General features: G+C 48.7%; 1 protein-coding gene across 3 annotated transcripts in view; it reads left to right on the top strand.

Moving 5' to 3' along the window:
* Positions 1–17225, top strand: part of CSNK1D (casein kinase 1 delta) — a 37485-nt gene that overhangs the window by 11403 nt on the left and 8857 nt on the right. For all 3 annotated transcript variants that reach the window (XM_044938715.2, XM_025279758.3, XM_025279759.3), the window contains exons 3-8: positions 11629–11777; positions 12047–12275; positions 12606–12776; positions 13233–13381; positions 15284–15455; positions 15992–16131. In XM_044938715.2, the coding sequence (XP_044794650.1) occupies positions 11629–11777; positions 12047–12275; positions 12606–12776; positions 13233–13381; positions 15284–15455; positions 15992–16131 (1010 nt within the window). The remainder of the gene's footprint in view (positions 1–11628; positions 11778–12046; positions 12276–12605; positions 12777–13232; positions 13382–15283; positions 15456–15991; positions 16132–17225) is intronic.

Here is a 17225-nt window from a genome sequence, read left to right as displayed (position 1 = left end):
ACCCGGTGCAGGCTGGTGCAGAGCCTATTGGTGGAAAGGCATTCTGTGAAGCAGGCAGGTGCTCGCCCTGTAGGGTGGCACCCCAGCCACAGGGATGTGTTCCCAGGTGTTTACCCACATTTGCCTTCACCTGGAAAGTCTCGGGGGCTCCTGTTAGATCCACATCATCTTCAACCTTGCCATTAATCATTCTTCTCCAGTGTGACTTGGCATGTCTCAGCTAGCAGAGAAGGGGGAAGTTTCAAAGAATAAGGATGGAGAAGAAAGAAAGAAAATTTACTTGTGCATGATCTGACTTCCTACATAGGAAACCAACAAGACAAGTTAGAGCGGTGAGCCAGATACTTCAGATCAAAGTATAAAATTAGTTCTCTTATTACACCAACAACAGTTCGTTAGGAAATAGAGTTCTTTTTCCCGTCAGTGCAAGCGAGTCTTTATTCTTTACATTTGACAGGGAAAAGAGGAAAAGAGCCAGCCCATGTGACAGGACATGGCGAGTGAGAAAGGAAGTGGGGGCACAGCAGAGTCAGCCACTGAGTCTTTGCTTTCCGGGGGTGAAGTCCCTGCAGCCTCAGGGCTGAAGTCTCCTGTAGTTGGAGAGCAAGGGGAAGGGGAACCAGGAGAGGACAAACTACTCCTTCCTCATAAATTCAAGATTTCAAACAAAGCTTTGGTGTCTAACAGAGAACATGGAGTTATATTTGTTTCCTGTTAAACAGTCGTGTGGCCACTTGGATAGATGTTTCTTACACTTGTACAAAAGCTCTTGAGTGACCTGGAGATACATACATCTTCCCCTGAGTGGTCTCCCAACCTCACTTTCTACAAAGAAGCACCCCCACCCACCTTGCTTCTCTCTTCCCTAGGATTTGAGATTAAAGTAGGTTTGATCCATGCAAATGCAGCAGTGTGTTACGAATCATGTCAAGTAACAGCCTTGACTTGGAGTTGGGAACAAAGGATGGAATGTTTCTAGCTGCTTCAGTACTTCTGGACAAACGTTTTGAGTTGTGGAGATACCCGCACAGACTAAAGGTACAGGTGTGTTGGTGAGGATGGAGAAGGGAGTAGAATAGGAGTCAAGTTTTTAGTACAGAAGATTTGGTCTGAAATGGGGGAAGGGAACACAAAAGAAAGAAGGTCTTAAGACCCCTGTTTTGAGATGGGGGGTGGGGCACCCCCGAATTTGTGTCTCAGATCCTTTGCCTGGTGCACAACCTTTTATCTGTCTCTTCTTTGAATACAGTAGGAAGCTTGTAAACAACAAAACCCCAGAAGAACATGGGAAAAGGCCACTGCCTTATATTTACACCACCTAGGCTACCTCGTGTTATTTCCAGATCAGTGACTCATGAAGTCCTATGAAGCCCCCACAAATAGTAAGTAGATGGGCAGACACTGGGGTGACAGAACCCAGCATCAGACATACGTCCCTCCATGTGCTCCAGTGTATCTACCCCATTCCAGCACTGAGAGTCCCAGCTTGTGAACTGAGCCCCTTGTCCTTCAGCTACCACAACACTGACCACTGCTGCTGGGGGCAGTTTGCTGACGCCAGATGCTAGGAAGAAGCCCTTGCCTGTGGTCGTGAGAAGCCAGGGCGAGAAAGCTCAGCATTATTAAAGCGTAAGGATTTTGCTTCATCTTCACCTGGAGGCTCGAGCTGGTACCCTTTGAACCCATTTTTTACAGACACACAGGAACCCTGGTGAAGGCTCAGGGAGGTGAAGCAAGTCTGTGCCTGGGATCGCACGTCTGAAACGGGAATCCCTCATCATACGTAGAGACAGCCCTTACCCAACCACACTTCCTCTTGGTGCTGTCACCTGGTCCTGCCTCTCCTGACCTGTCTACACCACATTTCCTGCTCAAACTGATTTCCATCCTTCCAGTAGGAGATCAAGTCATGGGGCAACAGTTAAAACCTTGTCTCCTGTGGCGCATTGATGGTAGAGAATGCACTGCTCGACACTGAAATACACAGTGGAGCATTTCTATGAAGGAAAAAGTTAAAATACAGATGGTTCATTTGCACACAGCTAGTGCAGCTTGGCATCCTAAGAAAGTGGGCCCCCAGGAAGCAGTGAACAAGTGGTGCTGGCTTCGGTGGAGGGAGAGGGCTAGCAGGTCTGCAGCTATTGCCAGCCGTCTCTTTGCCTGTCCTCAGTCCCATGTCCTATCCCAAGAACAGGTCAGGAGGAGGCCAGCAGGGGAAGCCCTGCCTCAGCCCTGAGAGAGAGGGGGTCCCAGAGAGCAGTGGCGTGTCCTATGGTCTTTTGCTCCGCCTTCTCCGACACAGGAAGTGTTATTACTACATAGCCTTCCACAGGAAAACACTTCCATGTCCTGGCCACTTGCAAAAGCTGGAAATTTGGGAGTAGAGACCAAGAGGTATGCAGGTTCTGGAGGTATTTCCTCCCCGCCCGCAAGCACTTGCCCAGAGCCGCTGCCTTCTATCTCACCCCTCCCCTTGCCAAGAAGGAAGTGGGGGGATGCCATTTACCCTGCCTGAGGTCCATGGCAGTGCCCCTACCCACCCTTTCCCTGCTTTTGCCGCTTTGCTCCTCAAACCTTGGATTGTGAAAAGATAGCCCCTCCCGTGGCTGCTTTCAGCCCCCTGGTGACTGGAGAGACTCCATGCCCTTGGGGGACTTCTCAAAGGTCAGCTCCACTGCTTTGCCCTCCTTTAAGTTCCGTAAGCCCTCTGTGTATGGCTCACTCTAGGGCTTAGAGACATCCACTTGGAGGTCAGGTATGACCCCAGGGGTCATGGGTGGGAAGCTGAACCTAGCGCATAGCGACCCACTTTCAGCTGCCAGTACTGCACAGCAGCTCCACTGGCACCTTGGCACAGCCACCTGCAAACATCTTGTCGGACAGAGAACCAAGATCCCTGGTCAGGTGGCTGTTGGCCCCAGAGAAGTCCAGAGGCCAAAGTGGTGTTCTTATAATACTGCTTACAGTAGTGAAAGACGAACCGTAAGTACAGAGGAATAAACCCTAAGCCAGGTGTGACCCGTATGTGGAAAACGCATCGGAGGATGCTGATGAACGTCTCAAGCAAACGGAGACGTTCTGTTCATGGAGAGGACGACTCGGCAAGATGTTGTGTCCCAGAGCTGCTCAGAGAGAGGGCTCAGGGGAATCTGCTCACAGTCCAGCAGGGCCCTCCTCCCACAGGACAGGCTGACAGATTTGAAGAGCGGTGAAGGGCCAGGTTGACCGAGACGTAAATGCCACACACTCCGCTGGCACCCAGGTGGCAGCTTCTAGTATCACTCCACACCAAGAGGAGCCCAGATTCCAGGGTGAGCCGGGAAGAGGGAAGGTGAGTCTGAAGCATGTGGCTGAAAGGAAACAGGTACTCTGGCAGGAGTCCCGAGGACACAGGAACGAGCTTGAAGTGGCTTCAATTAAAGCCTCATCATGAATAACGGATTATAATATCTGAAAGAGATTCTCAACACTTCTATTCAACATAGTTCTTTTGGACAAAAAAAAGAAAAGGTATCCAAGTTGGTAAGGAAGAGGTAAAATTGTCTTTATGTGCAGATAGGTGTATAGAAAACCCTATGTACCGACTCCACACACAAACGACCAGAACTGATAATGAATTCATCAAGGTAGCAGGATACAAGTGTAACATACAGGAATCTATGTCATTTCTTTACACTAACAATGAAATAACACAAAGGGAAGGTAAAAAGACAGTCCTTTTAAAAATTCTATCAAGTAGTATAAAATACTTAGGAAAAACCTAAGCGAGGAGGGTGAAAGACATATGCTGAGAACGATAGAACGCTGATAAAGAAAATTGAAGATGAGTTAAAGAAATGGAAAGATACACCGTGCTTTTGGATTGGAAGAATGAATAGTGTTTAAATGGCCATACTACTTAAAGCAATCTACAGAGTGGATGTGACCCCTATCAAATTACCCATGACATGCTTCACAGAACCAGAACAAATAGTGCTAAAATTTATGTGACACATGGAAGAGGGGAGAATTCATGCATCCACAATGTTCTGCATACCCACACACACAATCCTAAGATTTATATGACACATGGAAGGGGGAGAATTCATGAGTCCAGAATTCTCTACACATACACACACAGTCCTAAAATTTATATGACGCATGGAAGAGGGGCGAGTTCATGAGTCCACAATGCTCTACACACAGAGAATTCATGAGTCTATAGTGCTCTATACACAGACGCAGGTGTGAAGTTAAGCTCTACAGAGGGGCAGAAGGAACAATCAAGTGGAAACTCGCCACTTTGTGGACACTGTTTTGTTACTTGATTGGTTTAAAGGGTAACTGGATGGATACAAACATATCAGGTTGGTACAAAAGTAAATTACTGCCATCTGTGAATTTTAAATCATTTTAACTAGTCTCAAAGACATCTTTATTGATCAAAACAGGAACCATTACAATGAACACGTTGCAAACAAGAAATAAGTTTGTTTATTCAAATCTGTAGCATAAAAATCTGTGCTTCAGCATTGGACCAACTTTTAGAAAGCATTTTCTGTCTCTTGCTAGTTGTGGAAGCATTTTGCTTGCAAAAGAAGGTTGTTGAGATGCTTGAAGAAGTGGTAGTTGGTTGACCAGAGATCAGGTGAATATGGTGGGTGAGGCAAAACTTTGCAGACCAATTTGTTCAACTTTTGGAGAATTGCACCCATTCTGTTGACCAACACAGCCATTGCAATTTTCAGTGCATCTCATCGATTTGCTGAGCTTACTTCTCAGATGTAATGGTTTCACTGGGATTCAGAAAGTTGTAGTGGATTAGATGGGCAGCAGACCACCAAATAGTGACCATGACTTTTTTTTTTTGGTGCAATTTTGGCTTTGGGAAGTGCTCTGGAACTTCATTTCTTCTCAGTCCAACCACTGGGCTAGTTGTCGCTAGTTGTGGTATAAAATCCACTTTGCATTGCACGTCATAATCTGATTGAGAATGGTTCATTGTTATGTAGAGTAAGAGAAGATGACACTTCAGAACGACAATTTTTTTAAATTTTCTGTCAGCTCTTGAGGCACCTACTTAGCAAGCCTTTTCACCTTTCCTATTTGCTTCAAATGCCAAACAAACATAGAATGGTTGACATTGAGTTCTTTGGCAGTTTCTCGTGTACTTTTAAAAGGATCAGCTTCGATGATGTTCTGAGTTTGTTGTTGTCAACTTCTGATGGCCAGCCACTACGCTTATCTTCAAGGCTCTCGTCTCCTTTGCAAAACTTCGCATACATTCATTAGCAGTTCCTGGGTCAAATGTGATGATGTTGCAAGTTGTCTCTGCTGCTTTCCGACCTATTTTGAACTCAAATAAGATTGCTTGAATTTGCTTTTTGTCTAGCATCATTTCCATGGTCTAAAACAAATGTAAAATAAACAGCAAGTAATACATTAGCAAAAAAACATAAAGTGAGAAATGCACATTAAAATGATGTGTAGCATGACCACATTGAAGAATGTATTCCAATATTAAACAGCAAAGTTCAACAATGCAAAACCACAGTTACTTTTACACCAACCTGATACAAGTTCAAGTATTGACACTGCCCTCAAAGCTTCATCCACAGATTACTTTTTTTTCCCCTCACAGATTCAGTTCAGTTCAGTCACTCAGTCATGTCCGACTCTTTGCGACCCCATGAATCACAGCACGCCAGGCCTCGCTGTCCATCACCAACTCCCGGAGTTCACTCAAACTCATGTCCATTGAGTCGGTAATGCCATCCAGCCATCTCATCCTCTGTCGTCCCCTTCTCCTCCTGCCCCTCAATCCCTCCCAGCATCAGGGTCTTTTCCAATAAGTCAGCTCTTCTCATGAGGTGGCCAAAGTATTGGAGTTTCAGCTTCAGCATCAGTTGCAGATTATGTATTAATAGTAAAGAGGAGAATTCCCTGGTGGTCCACTGGTTAAGACTCTGCACTTTCACTGCCTAGGACCCAGGTCCAGAACCTGGTGAGGGAACTAAGATCCCACATGCCCTGCAGCACAGCCAAAATAACTTATAATAACAAAGAAAAACTAATTTTTGTTGGAGAAATCTGGCAGATTTCCATCTGTCAGGTGATCAGAACCAGCAATCAGGCAAATCCAAAATTGAGGACCATTCAATATTGACCTGAACTCTTCAAAAATTTCTCTTTGATGGAAGATTAAAAAACTGTTCTAGACTTAGCCATGGTGACTACATGGCAGTGCATGGTCCTAGGTTGTACCCTAGGCGGGGGACTTCTGTGAAGGACATTACTGGGGCAGGCGGTTGGGCCAGTGTGAATGTGGGCTGTGTCTGCCCTGCGTCACGTGTGTGACCTGCAGTGCTATGCCACCCACACTGCAGCTGCAGAAAGGCCCTCGGGCACCGGATTCTGACGTCAGTGGAGGAGGTGTGATGGTCAGTGAGCGAGGCCTTGTGAACACACGTGGCCAAGGTTGCTGAAAGTCCTGCCTCCCCTCACCCCAAAATCCACTTCAGATGGCTCAGGTGACTTTAGCGTGAAGAGAAAACTAAAACATTCTGGTTTGTTTTTTTTTTAATCAGCGTTATTGAGAGGAATCAAACTGCATGTGTTTTGAGTGTGGTGATTTGAGAATTTTACCACGCGTGTCCTCTCAAGAAAACATTGCCATAATCAAGGTGACAAACATATCCGTTGCTCTTCAGAGTTTGTTGGGTCCCTTTGTGCTTCCTCTTCCCCTGCCTTTTGTCATCTGCTTCTGTCGCTATGGGCTGGTTTGCATTTTCTAGAGCTTCCTGTGCAAGGAGTAGTACTGTGTGTACTTTGTTTTGAGAATGTGTGTGTATGTCATGGTTACTCCTTTTTATTGCTGAGAATTATTCCCTTGGATGCCTAGTTTCTTTATCCCTGCACCTGTTCATGGGCACTTGGATTTGTTCCAGGTGTCAGGCACTCCAAACAAAGCTGCTGTGAACTTTCGTGTAGATATGGACATTCTTATCCTTTTACCCTGGGTAAGTGACTAGGAATGAAATGGCTGAACCAAAAGTAGTGAATGTTTTTTCTCCTTGAAGAAACTGCCAGACCGCTTGTACTTATGTTCCCACCAGCAGCATACAAGGGCTTTGTTGGTTCGTATCTTTCAAATAACTTGTTTGTTTCACCTAAGTTACTGAATGTATTGGCATAAAGCTGTTTATATTGCCCCATGTTTGTGCGTGCTCAATTGCTCAGTCATTTCTGACTCTTTGTGACCCCACGGACTGTAGCCCCCCCAGGCTCCTCTGTCCATGGGGTTTTCAAAACCCTGGCAAGAATACTAGAGTGGGTTGTCATTTCCTCCTCCAGGAGATCTCCCCAACCCAAGGATTGAACCCACGTCTCCTGTGTCTCCTGCATTGCAGGTGGAATCTTTACCATTGAGCTGCCTGGGAAGCCTGAATCTAGTGATGTTGTCTCTCATTCCTGCGTGTTTTGTTGTGTTTGTTTTTCATTTTGTTTTGTTTTTGGTTGTGCCATGCAGCTTGTGAGATCTTAGGTCCCGGACCAGGAATAGAACCTGGCCCCTCAACAGTGAAAGCACAGAGTGCTAACCAGTGAACCTCCAGGGAAGTCCCTCGTTGTTGCTGTTGGTAATTGGTGTCTTCTCTGGTTTTTCCCTGATCAGTCTCATTAGAGATTTATCAACAGTCTGCTCAAAGGACCAGCTTTGGTCTCAGTCATTTTCTCTTGTTTCTCAGTTTTCTGTTTCATTAGTTTCTGCTGTGATCTTTTATTTCACTTCTGATTGCTTAGGGTTTAACTTGTTTTCTTAAGGTGGAAGCTGAGATCATTGATGTGTTTTCTATAGTATAGGCATTTAGTGGCTATAAAGTTTTCGCCTACCATAGCAACATTTCAAATCCTGATGAGTTTTCTTTTTCCTGTAGTTCAAAATGCTAATTCCCCTTTTGATTTCTTTCTTGATCCATAAATTATTTTGAACTGTATTATTTAGCTTCCAGATATTTGAGGATTTTTTTCCATAGAACTGTTAATTCTTTTTTTTTTTTTTTTTTTGGCATCAACTTTTTATTAGTAGTTACAAACCAAATTTATTCCTTACCAATATCTCTACATGAAAAACCTTCATTTAATAAATTTTTAGTGCCCAGAAGATAGAAATAAATGGAACCATAACAGTATAGCACAAGGAAAAAAAAAGATATGCATACTCTGGTTCATTAAATGAGACTTGTCCTGTTAACAGCATACTTTTAACATCGGAATAATCTTTTATATTCAAATATTATAGTGTTTCATACAATCTAACAGTGTTATGCCCACTAAGTTGTAATTTCAATACACTTTCTCTTTTAATAAATGTGCAGAGAACTGGATCGATTTTCCACTCAATGAATTTTTCTTATATAGATGAGGAGAGAGAGATAAGTATGGATTAAACAACAAGGGCTATTTGTCTTTTGAATTGATATGCTGTAAGAGTTTATTTGACAATGATTTTCCTAATGCACATTCATGAAGTAATAATGTGAATTATTGGGATATATAGACAATTTTCACTCTACCTGCTGCTCCTGCTGCTAAGTCGCTTCAGTCATGTCCGACTATGCGACCCCATAGATGGCAGCCCATCAGGCTCCCCCGTCCCTGGGATTCTCCAGGCAAGAACACTGGAGTGGGTTGCCATTTCCTTCTCCAATGCGTGAAAGTGAAAAGTGAAAGTGAAGTCGCTCATTTGTGTCTGACTCTTAGTGACCCCACGGACTGCAGCCTACCAGGCTCCTCCATCCATGGGATTTTCCAGGCAAGAGTACTGGAGTGGGGTGCCATTGCCTTCTCCATGTTATTTATTTCTAAATGAATTCCACTGTTTTCTGAGAAAATATGTTGTATAACTTGAATCCTTGTAACTTTATTGAAGCTTGTTTTCTGACAAGAATGTGATGTGTCTTGATACCTGTGATACCTGGGGGGAAAAAAGCTTGTTCTGCTGCTGTGAGGGGTGATTGACATCTCTAGTCAGGTTGTGGATTTGTCTCTTTCCTTGTAGTATTGCTTCATGTATTTTGGAAGCTCTGTTGTTAGCTGTGTGAACACTTAGAATATATGTTTTCTTGATCAGTTGATGCCTTTATCACTGTGAGATGACTGATAATATCCCTGGAAACACTCTTCTGCACAAGTCTACCATGTCTGATGCTGACACAGCCCTTCTCCTCTGATGTTGGTGTGGTGCACAGTCCTCCTTGTGACCTAGTTATACCTGAAGAGTGTTTGGTGTGGATCCTTTCTTTTCCATCTAATCTGAGAAAGTGTGCCTTCCCTGTGGTGTTTACATTCAGTGTGATTAATGACAGGATTGGCTTTGCTGTTATTTTTGTGTCATCTGGTCTTTGCTTCAGTTTCCTTCCTTTTTAACCTTATTTTGAATTAAATTTTTTGTGGGTTTTTTTTTTTTTTAACATTTCTAAATTATTTTTCTTGTGATGGCCTCCTCTGTTGAATTTTTTCACTATCTTTGTGGTGTCACTCTGGTGGTTCAGTTAGGGTCTGTCACCTCTAGCAGGATGCAGAGAAACTGACCTCGTGGACTGCTGCCTGCCTGCCTGTGTGATAGTGTCGTGTGTTTTATTTGCATGTTGTAAACGCTGCAGTGCATTGTTATTTTTGTTTAAGCAGTCATGTCTTAATTTTTTATTTTCTGCTGCTCTGGGTCTGTTGCTTTGCGTGGGCTTTCTCTAGTCGAGGTGAGCGGGAGCTACTCTTCATTGCCTTGCGTGGGCTTCTCATTGTGGTGCTTCTCTTGTCGTGGAGCACAGGCTCTAAGCATATAGGCGTCAGTAGCGGTTACAGAATTCTGGGCTCAGTAGTTACGGCGCAGGGTTCCAGGGCACTTGAGCTTCAGGAGTTGTGGCATACAGGCTCAGGAGTTGCGACTCTGGACCCTGGAGCATGGGCTCAATGGTCGTGGCATGCGGGCTTAGTTGCTGCATGGCAGGTGGAACCTTCCTGGAGCAGGGATAGAACCTGTGTCCCCTGCATTGGCAGGCAGATTCTTAACCACTGTGCTACCAAGGAAGTCCCATAAACAGTCATACTTTTTAAATTTAAATAATTTTTATGTACTTTTGTTGTTGTTTCCAGTGCTTTTCATTCCTCTGTAGCCCCACACTTCATGTGGCATCGCTTGCCTCCTGCCTGAAGGACATCCTGTAACGTGTCACAGTGCTGGTGATTGATTCATCACCCTTTTATATCTGAAAATATCTTCATTTTGTCTCTGCTGAGGTTTTTTCGGCAGATTGTCAGTTCTTGTCTCAGTTCTTGGAAGATGTTCCTCCACTCTGCTTTTTCCTCTGGCTGCGTTCAAGGTGTTCTGTTTATCACTAGTGAGCAATCGGACTGTCACGTATGTCAGTGTTGTGTTCTTTATGGTTCTTGTGCTTGGGGCCTATTGAGCTTCTGTGTTCATGGTAGGCCACAAGCTGTTGTCACATTATGCCTTATAACCTATGGACTTTGTTAAGTTTGTTCTCATGTCACGTGTAAAATGTATTTTTTAAATATTTAATTTTAAAAATGAAAAGTTGCCCTGTTGATATCAAAATCAAAAGTATTTAGCATCTTATAGTGCCAGAAAGGAATGTAGTACTCAAACAGCCTGCAGGGATGGGGTGTCAGAGGGCCCCAGAAGCTGCTCGCTGAGAAGCATGCAAGGCCAGGATGCTTGGAGCAACAGAATAAGTGATAGAGTGCTGGAGTACAGACCAAAATGTGACACAGACACACGTGGGCTCATACTGATGGGAAAAGTAGCGAATAAGGGAGAAGACACACATCTGTGTGGAAGCATTCCAAGTCATATATGTGAATGCTCTGTCCTCTGGGAATGGGGCCCAAAACCCCTCTTAAGTGTGGGCCACGTGTGGTGACATCTCCACAGGGAGAACGGCATGGGTAGGGGAAGAAAGAGAAACTCCCCAGTGGAGACACATGACAGATACACCTCAGCCAGGGGACCAAGGGTACAGCCATGGTGAGGAGTCATGTTGACAGCACAGCCCTGGCGGGACGTGATGAGAAGGGCACTTCCCCTCTGTGGTCTTCCTCTCCAAACCCACAAGCCCAGACTAATAACGAGAAAAACATCAGACAGGCCAGCAGAGGGGACAGTCTGCATCACTGCCCAGCCCTCCTCCAAACCGTCGGGGTCGTTCAGACCAGGAAAGTCTGAGAGACCCTCCTGGCCAAGAGCAGCTGAAGGAGACATGACGACTACTCGTCATGTGATCTTGGGACAGGTCCTGGAGCAGCCAGAGGGCATGAGGTTAAACCTGAGGAAGCCTGAGTAGTATACACTTTAGTTAATGACAGTGTATCAGCATTGGGTCATTAGCTGTGACACCTTGACCACACTGGTGCAGGATGTCAGTCCTAGGGAGACTGGGACCCGGTTGTGGGAGCCAGCGAGGCTCTTCCCGCCTGAGCCCCTCACTCCATCCCCACTGTGAAATTGGCCTTCCAGCCTCTCCGCATGTCACTTCTCACTGCTCCTGACCAGCCACCCCCCATCAGCATCCCAGGCACTGGCATCCTCAGTGCAGATGCACGGGAGGGGGACTGACGCACTCTCTCTTGCAGTGGGCATCCCCACCATCCGGTGGTGCGGGGCTGAGGGGGACTACAACGTCATGGTGATGGAACTGTTGGGACCCAGCCTGGAAGACCTCTTCAACTTTTGCTCTAGGAAGTTCAGTCTCAAAACCGTCCTACTCCTTGCTGACCAAATGGTAAGACTTCATTTTTCTCCACTGAAGGGCAGCCCACATGCTAAGCACAGGCTTGGTTTGATTCATCAATCTGATGAGGCCTTCAGGGTTGTTCGCTTCCTTTTTGTGCCATGCGTGCATACGGGAAAAACAGAAGCTTGTTAACTGTGCAAGAGATAGTGACCTGTGGAGGGAAGGGGGTGTTTGCAAGTGGGCCAGGGTTCCCTTGGTTCCTTCTGCCAGGCTGCAGCCTTGGGTTCAACCTGTTACCCCTGCTTCTCCACCTGCAGATTAGTCGTATTGAATACATACACTCGAAGAACTTCATCCACCGAGATGTGAAGCCGGACAACTTCCTCATGGGGCTGGGTAAGAAGGGCAACCTGGTCTACATCATTGACTTCGGGCTGGCTAAGAAGTACCGGGATGCCCGCACCCACCAGCACATCCCCTACCGCGAGAACAAGAACCTCACTGGGACAGCGCGGTATGCCTCCATCAACACACACCTTGGCATCGGTGAGCCCTCCCGCCCTGGCTGTCCTGCAGCCTCTTGGGGGCCCTGCGGGTTGGTTGTGGCACATTGGGTATGGAGGCTAGCATCAAACCTTCATAGCAAAGGCTGGCATCTGGGCCTGCAGACCTTGTGAGGCGTGGGGGACAGCATGTGCTGGGGCTTCATAATGGCTGGCAGTGCATCTCCTAACAGCACAGCAGGGTTGCTTCTGCAGAAGCAAAGACTCCAAGTGTCCTTCTCTGAGGCTCTGAGTTTATCCCCAGGCAGCATCTGTGGGGTGTTTCTGTGCATGCTCAGGCATGCTGCCCTGACCTGCTCTCCTCTCTATCCAGAACAATCTCGAAGGGATGACCTGGAGTCTCTGGGCTATGTGCTCATGTACTTCAACCTGGGCTCACTGCCCTGGCAGGGCCTGAAGGCTGCTACCAAGAGGCAGAAGTATGAGAGGATCAGTGAGAAGAAGATGTCCACTCCCATCGAGGTGTTGTGCAAAGGCTACCCTTGTGAGTGTCCGGCAGACAGCGGGCCAGCTGTAGTTCTGTGGGAGGGCAGGGCCCTGTGAGGTCTGGAAGGACCAGGGAAGCCCTCCAGAGGCTGGCTGTCCAAAGCCCCCTCAGCGTCCTGCACAGTTAGGGAGCTGAACTAACTAAGGTGACCTGCCCTTCAAGTGGCCACAGCCTCTGTCCCTAGTGCTTCTCTGCCTTCCTGAGCCACAACTCAGGGAGTTTTCCTTTTGTTTTTGTGAGACTTTTCCTGGGATAAATGTCTCAGGTGAAACTGTTATGCTCTGTGGTGCTCAGTCTTACCCTCTTTCCTCAAAGCATGCCTGATGTATCAGGCTCCAGCTTTCACAGCCTCTCTCTCTGGCTGTGGGTGGTCAAGGGTTCTGTGGACAGACACCATTCTGGCTCTCAGTCAGGAATACTGCTGGTTACCTCTGAGTCTTCTGGTGTTTACAGCTGAATTCGCCACGTACCTAAATTTCTGCCGTTCCTTGCGTTTTGATGATAAGCCTGACTACTCATACCTGAGACAGCTCTTCAGGAACTTGTTCCATCGCCAGGGTTTCTCCTATGACTACGTGTTCGACTGGAACATGCTCAAATTTGTAAGTGTGCCCCCAGCTCACTGACCACTCAGCTTGAAAGGGGCTTGCCTGTCAGCAGAAGGCTGCCAGCTGCTGCCATCCCTTTCTGGGAGCTGTACGGGGTGGGGCTTCAGGAGGCATGGCTGCCACATGGGGAGCACAAGGGGTTCTGAGAAGCAAAATGCCAGAGGGCAAGCCAAGGAGGCGCCTCAGTGCCACGACGGAGTCCCCAGTGCAGGTCTGCCCAGACCAGGGCTCGCATTTGAACTCTGCGGTCCTCAGGATGCTGTGACTGCGCTGGTCTGTGAATTCCTTGTCAAGGGGATGTGACTCCCACCAGGTGGGGTGAAGACTTTCCCCTCCTCCCCTCACCTGGCTGTGCCGAGGCCCAGCCTCCCAGGGGTTGAGTGGCCTGGGAGGTGCTGTGTGTTAGGTCTCCGTTTGGCCTTGTGAGGAGCTAGACTTTACATTTGATTTCCTTTTTCACCCAGTTTGTTCATTAAATATGAGCCTGTGTTTATGTGCATGCGCATTGTCGGGACTCGGGGTGGGATGGGATGGGAGCTTGGACTTCAATTTGTTTCCTCTAAAACAGGCCACCTGTCTCTGAGTTTGTTGTAGGAGTTTGTTTAATCTTTGACACTACAGCCAGAATCCCAGTTTTTTGTTTTAATTTGCACTTCCTCTTTCATTAAAAATGTGTTCTATGAGCTTAAAACAAAAATTGGCATGTTTCTAAGGTAACAAAATCTGATGGAGGAACAGAACCTCCTCCTCAGAGTGCAAAACAGGAACCCTTATCCCATGGCCTCATGGGTGCATGGGTGCTCACACGGACCAGGTCGGGGCAGATAACTGCAGCCTCCTCAAGCTGGGGCCAGCCCACAGAGCCTGCCTGCCCTGGACCTGGCCCGTGCCATCCTGCCAGACCTCTTTATTAGGATGGCCTTCGAAGGACAACCTTTGGGGGCGGTGTTGCAGGTTCCTTGGAGTCTGCACATCAGGGTGCACTTCCTGTCAGAGCCACTGTAACAGATTTTTTGTTCTTACATCGTCACCCCTCACAGGGATTCGGCAAACCTCTTGTATAAAGGGCCAGACAATAAATGGTTTTCTCTCTGCCATCTGTATGGCATTGTGACCGCTCGACTCTGTTGTGTGTAACTGGAGAGCCGCCAAAGCAGTGCGTCAGTGAGCAGGCATGACTGTGCCAAGAAAACTATTTGCACGAATGAGTGTGGCTGCATTTGGCCCATGGGCTGCAGTTTGCAGACTCTTGCCTCACGGCGCTGGTGATTAGGACATAACCTTTCCTAGGACAGGTACCCTGGCATCACCGCTTAAAATCCAGTGTCCCTGTGCTTCTGGTTTGATACTCACTGAAAGTGTCGACTAGCTGTTCTGGGAGCAGCTAGTTTAGCTGAGGTGGTGCCCACTGCCTCCCCACCCGGGATGAGCCTGGCTGCCAGCCTCGTCTCATGCACACCAGCAGGACATGGGCCCGAGCCAGGCGTCTGGGCTCTGGTTGACCCTTCAGCTGATCTGCATGTCACATGGGTGCCTTCCCCCGGCTGTCGGCACGTTGGGCCGCCTCTGACCTAGGCTGGTTCCCGTCCCCACGTGAATAATCGCAGAGAAGAGGGCCGCCAGGTGCTGTTGATGGTTGGGTTCTGAGGAGTGAGAAGGCGACTGGGTGGAGATTTCCTCTGCTGGGAAAGAAGACAAGCCCGGTTCCGCTCCCCCTCGGTCGTGGGACGGGTCAAGTGTGCCCCTGGAGGGAGGAACGCCTGACTTGTCAGAGGCTGCAGACTACAGGGGGACTGTTGCACATGCCCCCGTGTTTTTTCGAGTGGTGGCCAAGGGCCTCAGGTGGTTTTTTACCAAACCCAGTTCAGTTCTGGTGTCACCCTCTTTCCTCCATAGGGAGCCAGCCGGGCAGCTGACGATGCTGAGCGGGAACGCCGGGACCGAGAGGAGCGGTTGAGACACTCCCGAAATCCAGCCACCCGCGGCCTCCCTTCCACGGCCTCGGGCCGGCTGAGGGGGACACAGGAGGTGGCTCCTCCCACCCCCCTCACCCCTACCTCACACACTGGTGAGTGGTCCCTGCGCTGCAGGCAGCAGGGTTCTATTTTGTGTGTCGCTTGCTCTGGACACTCCAGTGTGTGATCTCATGGGGTCTGGGCGGTGTGCTTCGTGGGTGAAGTGTGCGCATCCTCGTTCTGTTCATTTCTTACTTCCGAAATTAGACACACCGGGGAACCACCTGGGATAGTGCCTTCCAGAATATCTATTTCTCAGAAGTGGGCCTGTTGAAGGATTGTGTTCCCTGTGAGCTCTGTTGCTTTGCCTCTTGTTCTCATGACACAACATTTAGCCTCTTCCTTGCCTGTTGAGACAGGCATTGTAGGCAGAGGCCCCAGCCAGCCTCCCACTAGACTCCTGGTGCTTTACCTCCCGGGGATGAGCCCGTGGTACCGGCCTAACCTTAGGGTGCAGTAAGCTGTCCTGTGCCTGAAACTGAGGCAGCTGAGGGTGCTTGTTAGACGTGGTTTTCAAGGAGAGACCCTGTGCTGGAGTGTGGGGCTGCATTCCGAGGCCTCACGCTTGCCCTGTCTCCCTCTCCTCCAGCGAACACCTCTCCTAGGCCCGTGTCCGGCATGGAAAGAGAGCGGAAAGTGAGTATGCGGCTGCACCGCGGTGCCCCAGTCAACATCTCCTCATCCGACCTCACGGGCCGGCAAGATACCTCCCGCATGTCCACCTCACAGGTACGCGCCCCGTGGGCCGGCACCCAAGCTCGCCCAGGCCTGGTGCTGCAGACCTCTGACTTCTCCATGTTTGGTCTGGTCTTAATGGGCTCCAAGCAAAGTGAGGTCATAGTTTCATAGTCATTCCTTCTTTCCTTCCTTCCCTTTCTTCCCATATTGGGGTGTTTTAACTGATGGGGTAACGTTGTATCCCTTGATGCAGCTTGGCCCCTTGGTTGAGAGCCTCCTTGATGAGCTATGTGGGGTGAGGGCTCTACTCCCCTCCCCTCAAGCTGTGCTGGGCTGGGACGTGCCACGGGGCCTTCTCCCTCCTGCTGCCCTCCACGTGGCTCCCAGCCCCGGGCAGCCTTGGAGCCTTGGCCATCTTCCCTGTGCAGGCTGGTGCTTCCGGCCTGCTCACACCATTTGTTGTGGGCACATCCACAGCCTTAGAGACTCTGTCCTCGATCTTGTTGACCAGGTGTTCCCCCAGCAGAGTGCCGGGGGCACGGGGGGTGGCAGGGGTGGCGTATTGCCGGCCATCACTGTTTAGTTTATGGGCAGAGGCCTTCTAGAGCCCAGTGCTTGGCAGTGTGCTTCGGGGCGAGGGTTCCTGTCTTCTGGTGCCCCTTCTGATGTTTGTCTTCTGTCTGGCAAGGCAAGTGTGCTCAGAGGTGCAGGGCCTGATCCCAGGCCCCTTTCCCCCCATGTCCTCTTCCCACTGTGGCTTTCCTTGCTGTCCTTCTGTGCTTGCTACCGTGCCTCCCTCAGCAGAGCAGCTCTTTGCCCACATGCGGACGTTTTTCCTCAAGTCGCTTCAGGGTCTCCTCCTGAAGTCAGGGCAGTAGGGGCGTACGGGTCAGGAACAACTGAAGTGGACCATTTCTCCTGCTTCAGCCAGTGTCCTGTGGGGACTGGGACTACCCCCTGGTGTCTACTCAGTGGGCAGGTGGCGGGTTGAGGAACGTCCGAAGCCCAGGTCCCGGCCGCGTGCTGGGACAGCGGCCCTGTGCTTCACCACTATGCCTCATGTTTACACTTTGCGTCCTGCCCTCCTTGGTGCTTTCTGGGCTGTGGGCGTACAATGTTGGTGAATTTGGTGGGTCAAGCATTTT

This window comes from Bubalus bubalis, chromosome 3, assembly GCF_019923935.1.
Source record: "Bubalus bubalis isolate 160015118507 breed Murrah chromosome 3, NDDB_SH_1, whole genome shotgun sequence".
In the NCBI taxonomy this organism is placed as follows: Eukaryota; Metazoa; Chordata; class Mammalia; order Artiodactyla; family Bovidae; genus Bubalus; species Bubalus bubalis.
Note: the sequence above shows the minus strand (reverse complement) of the source record. Positions and strands in the feature narration are given on the sequence as shown.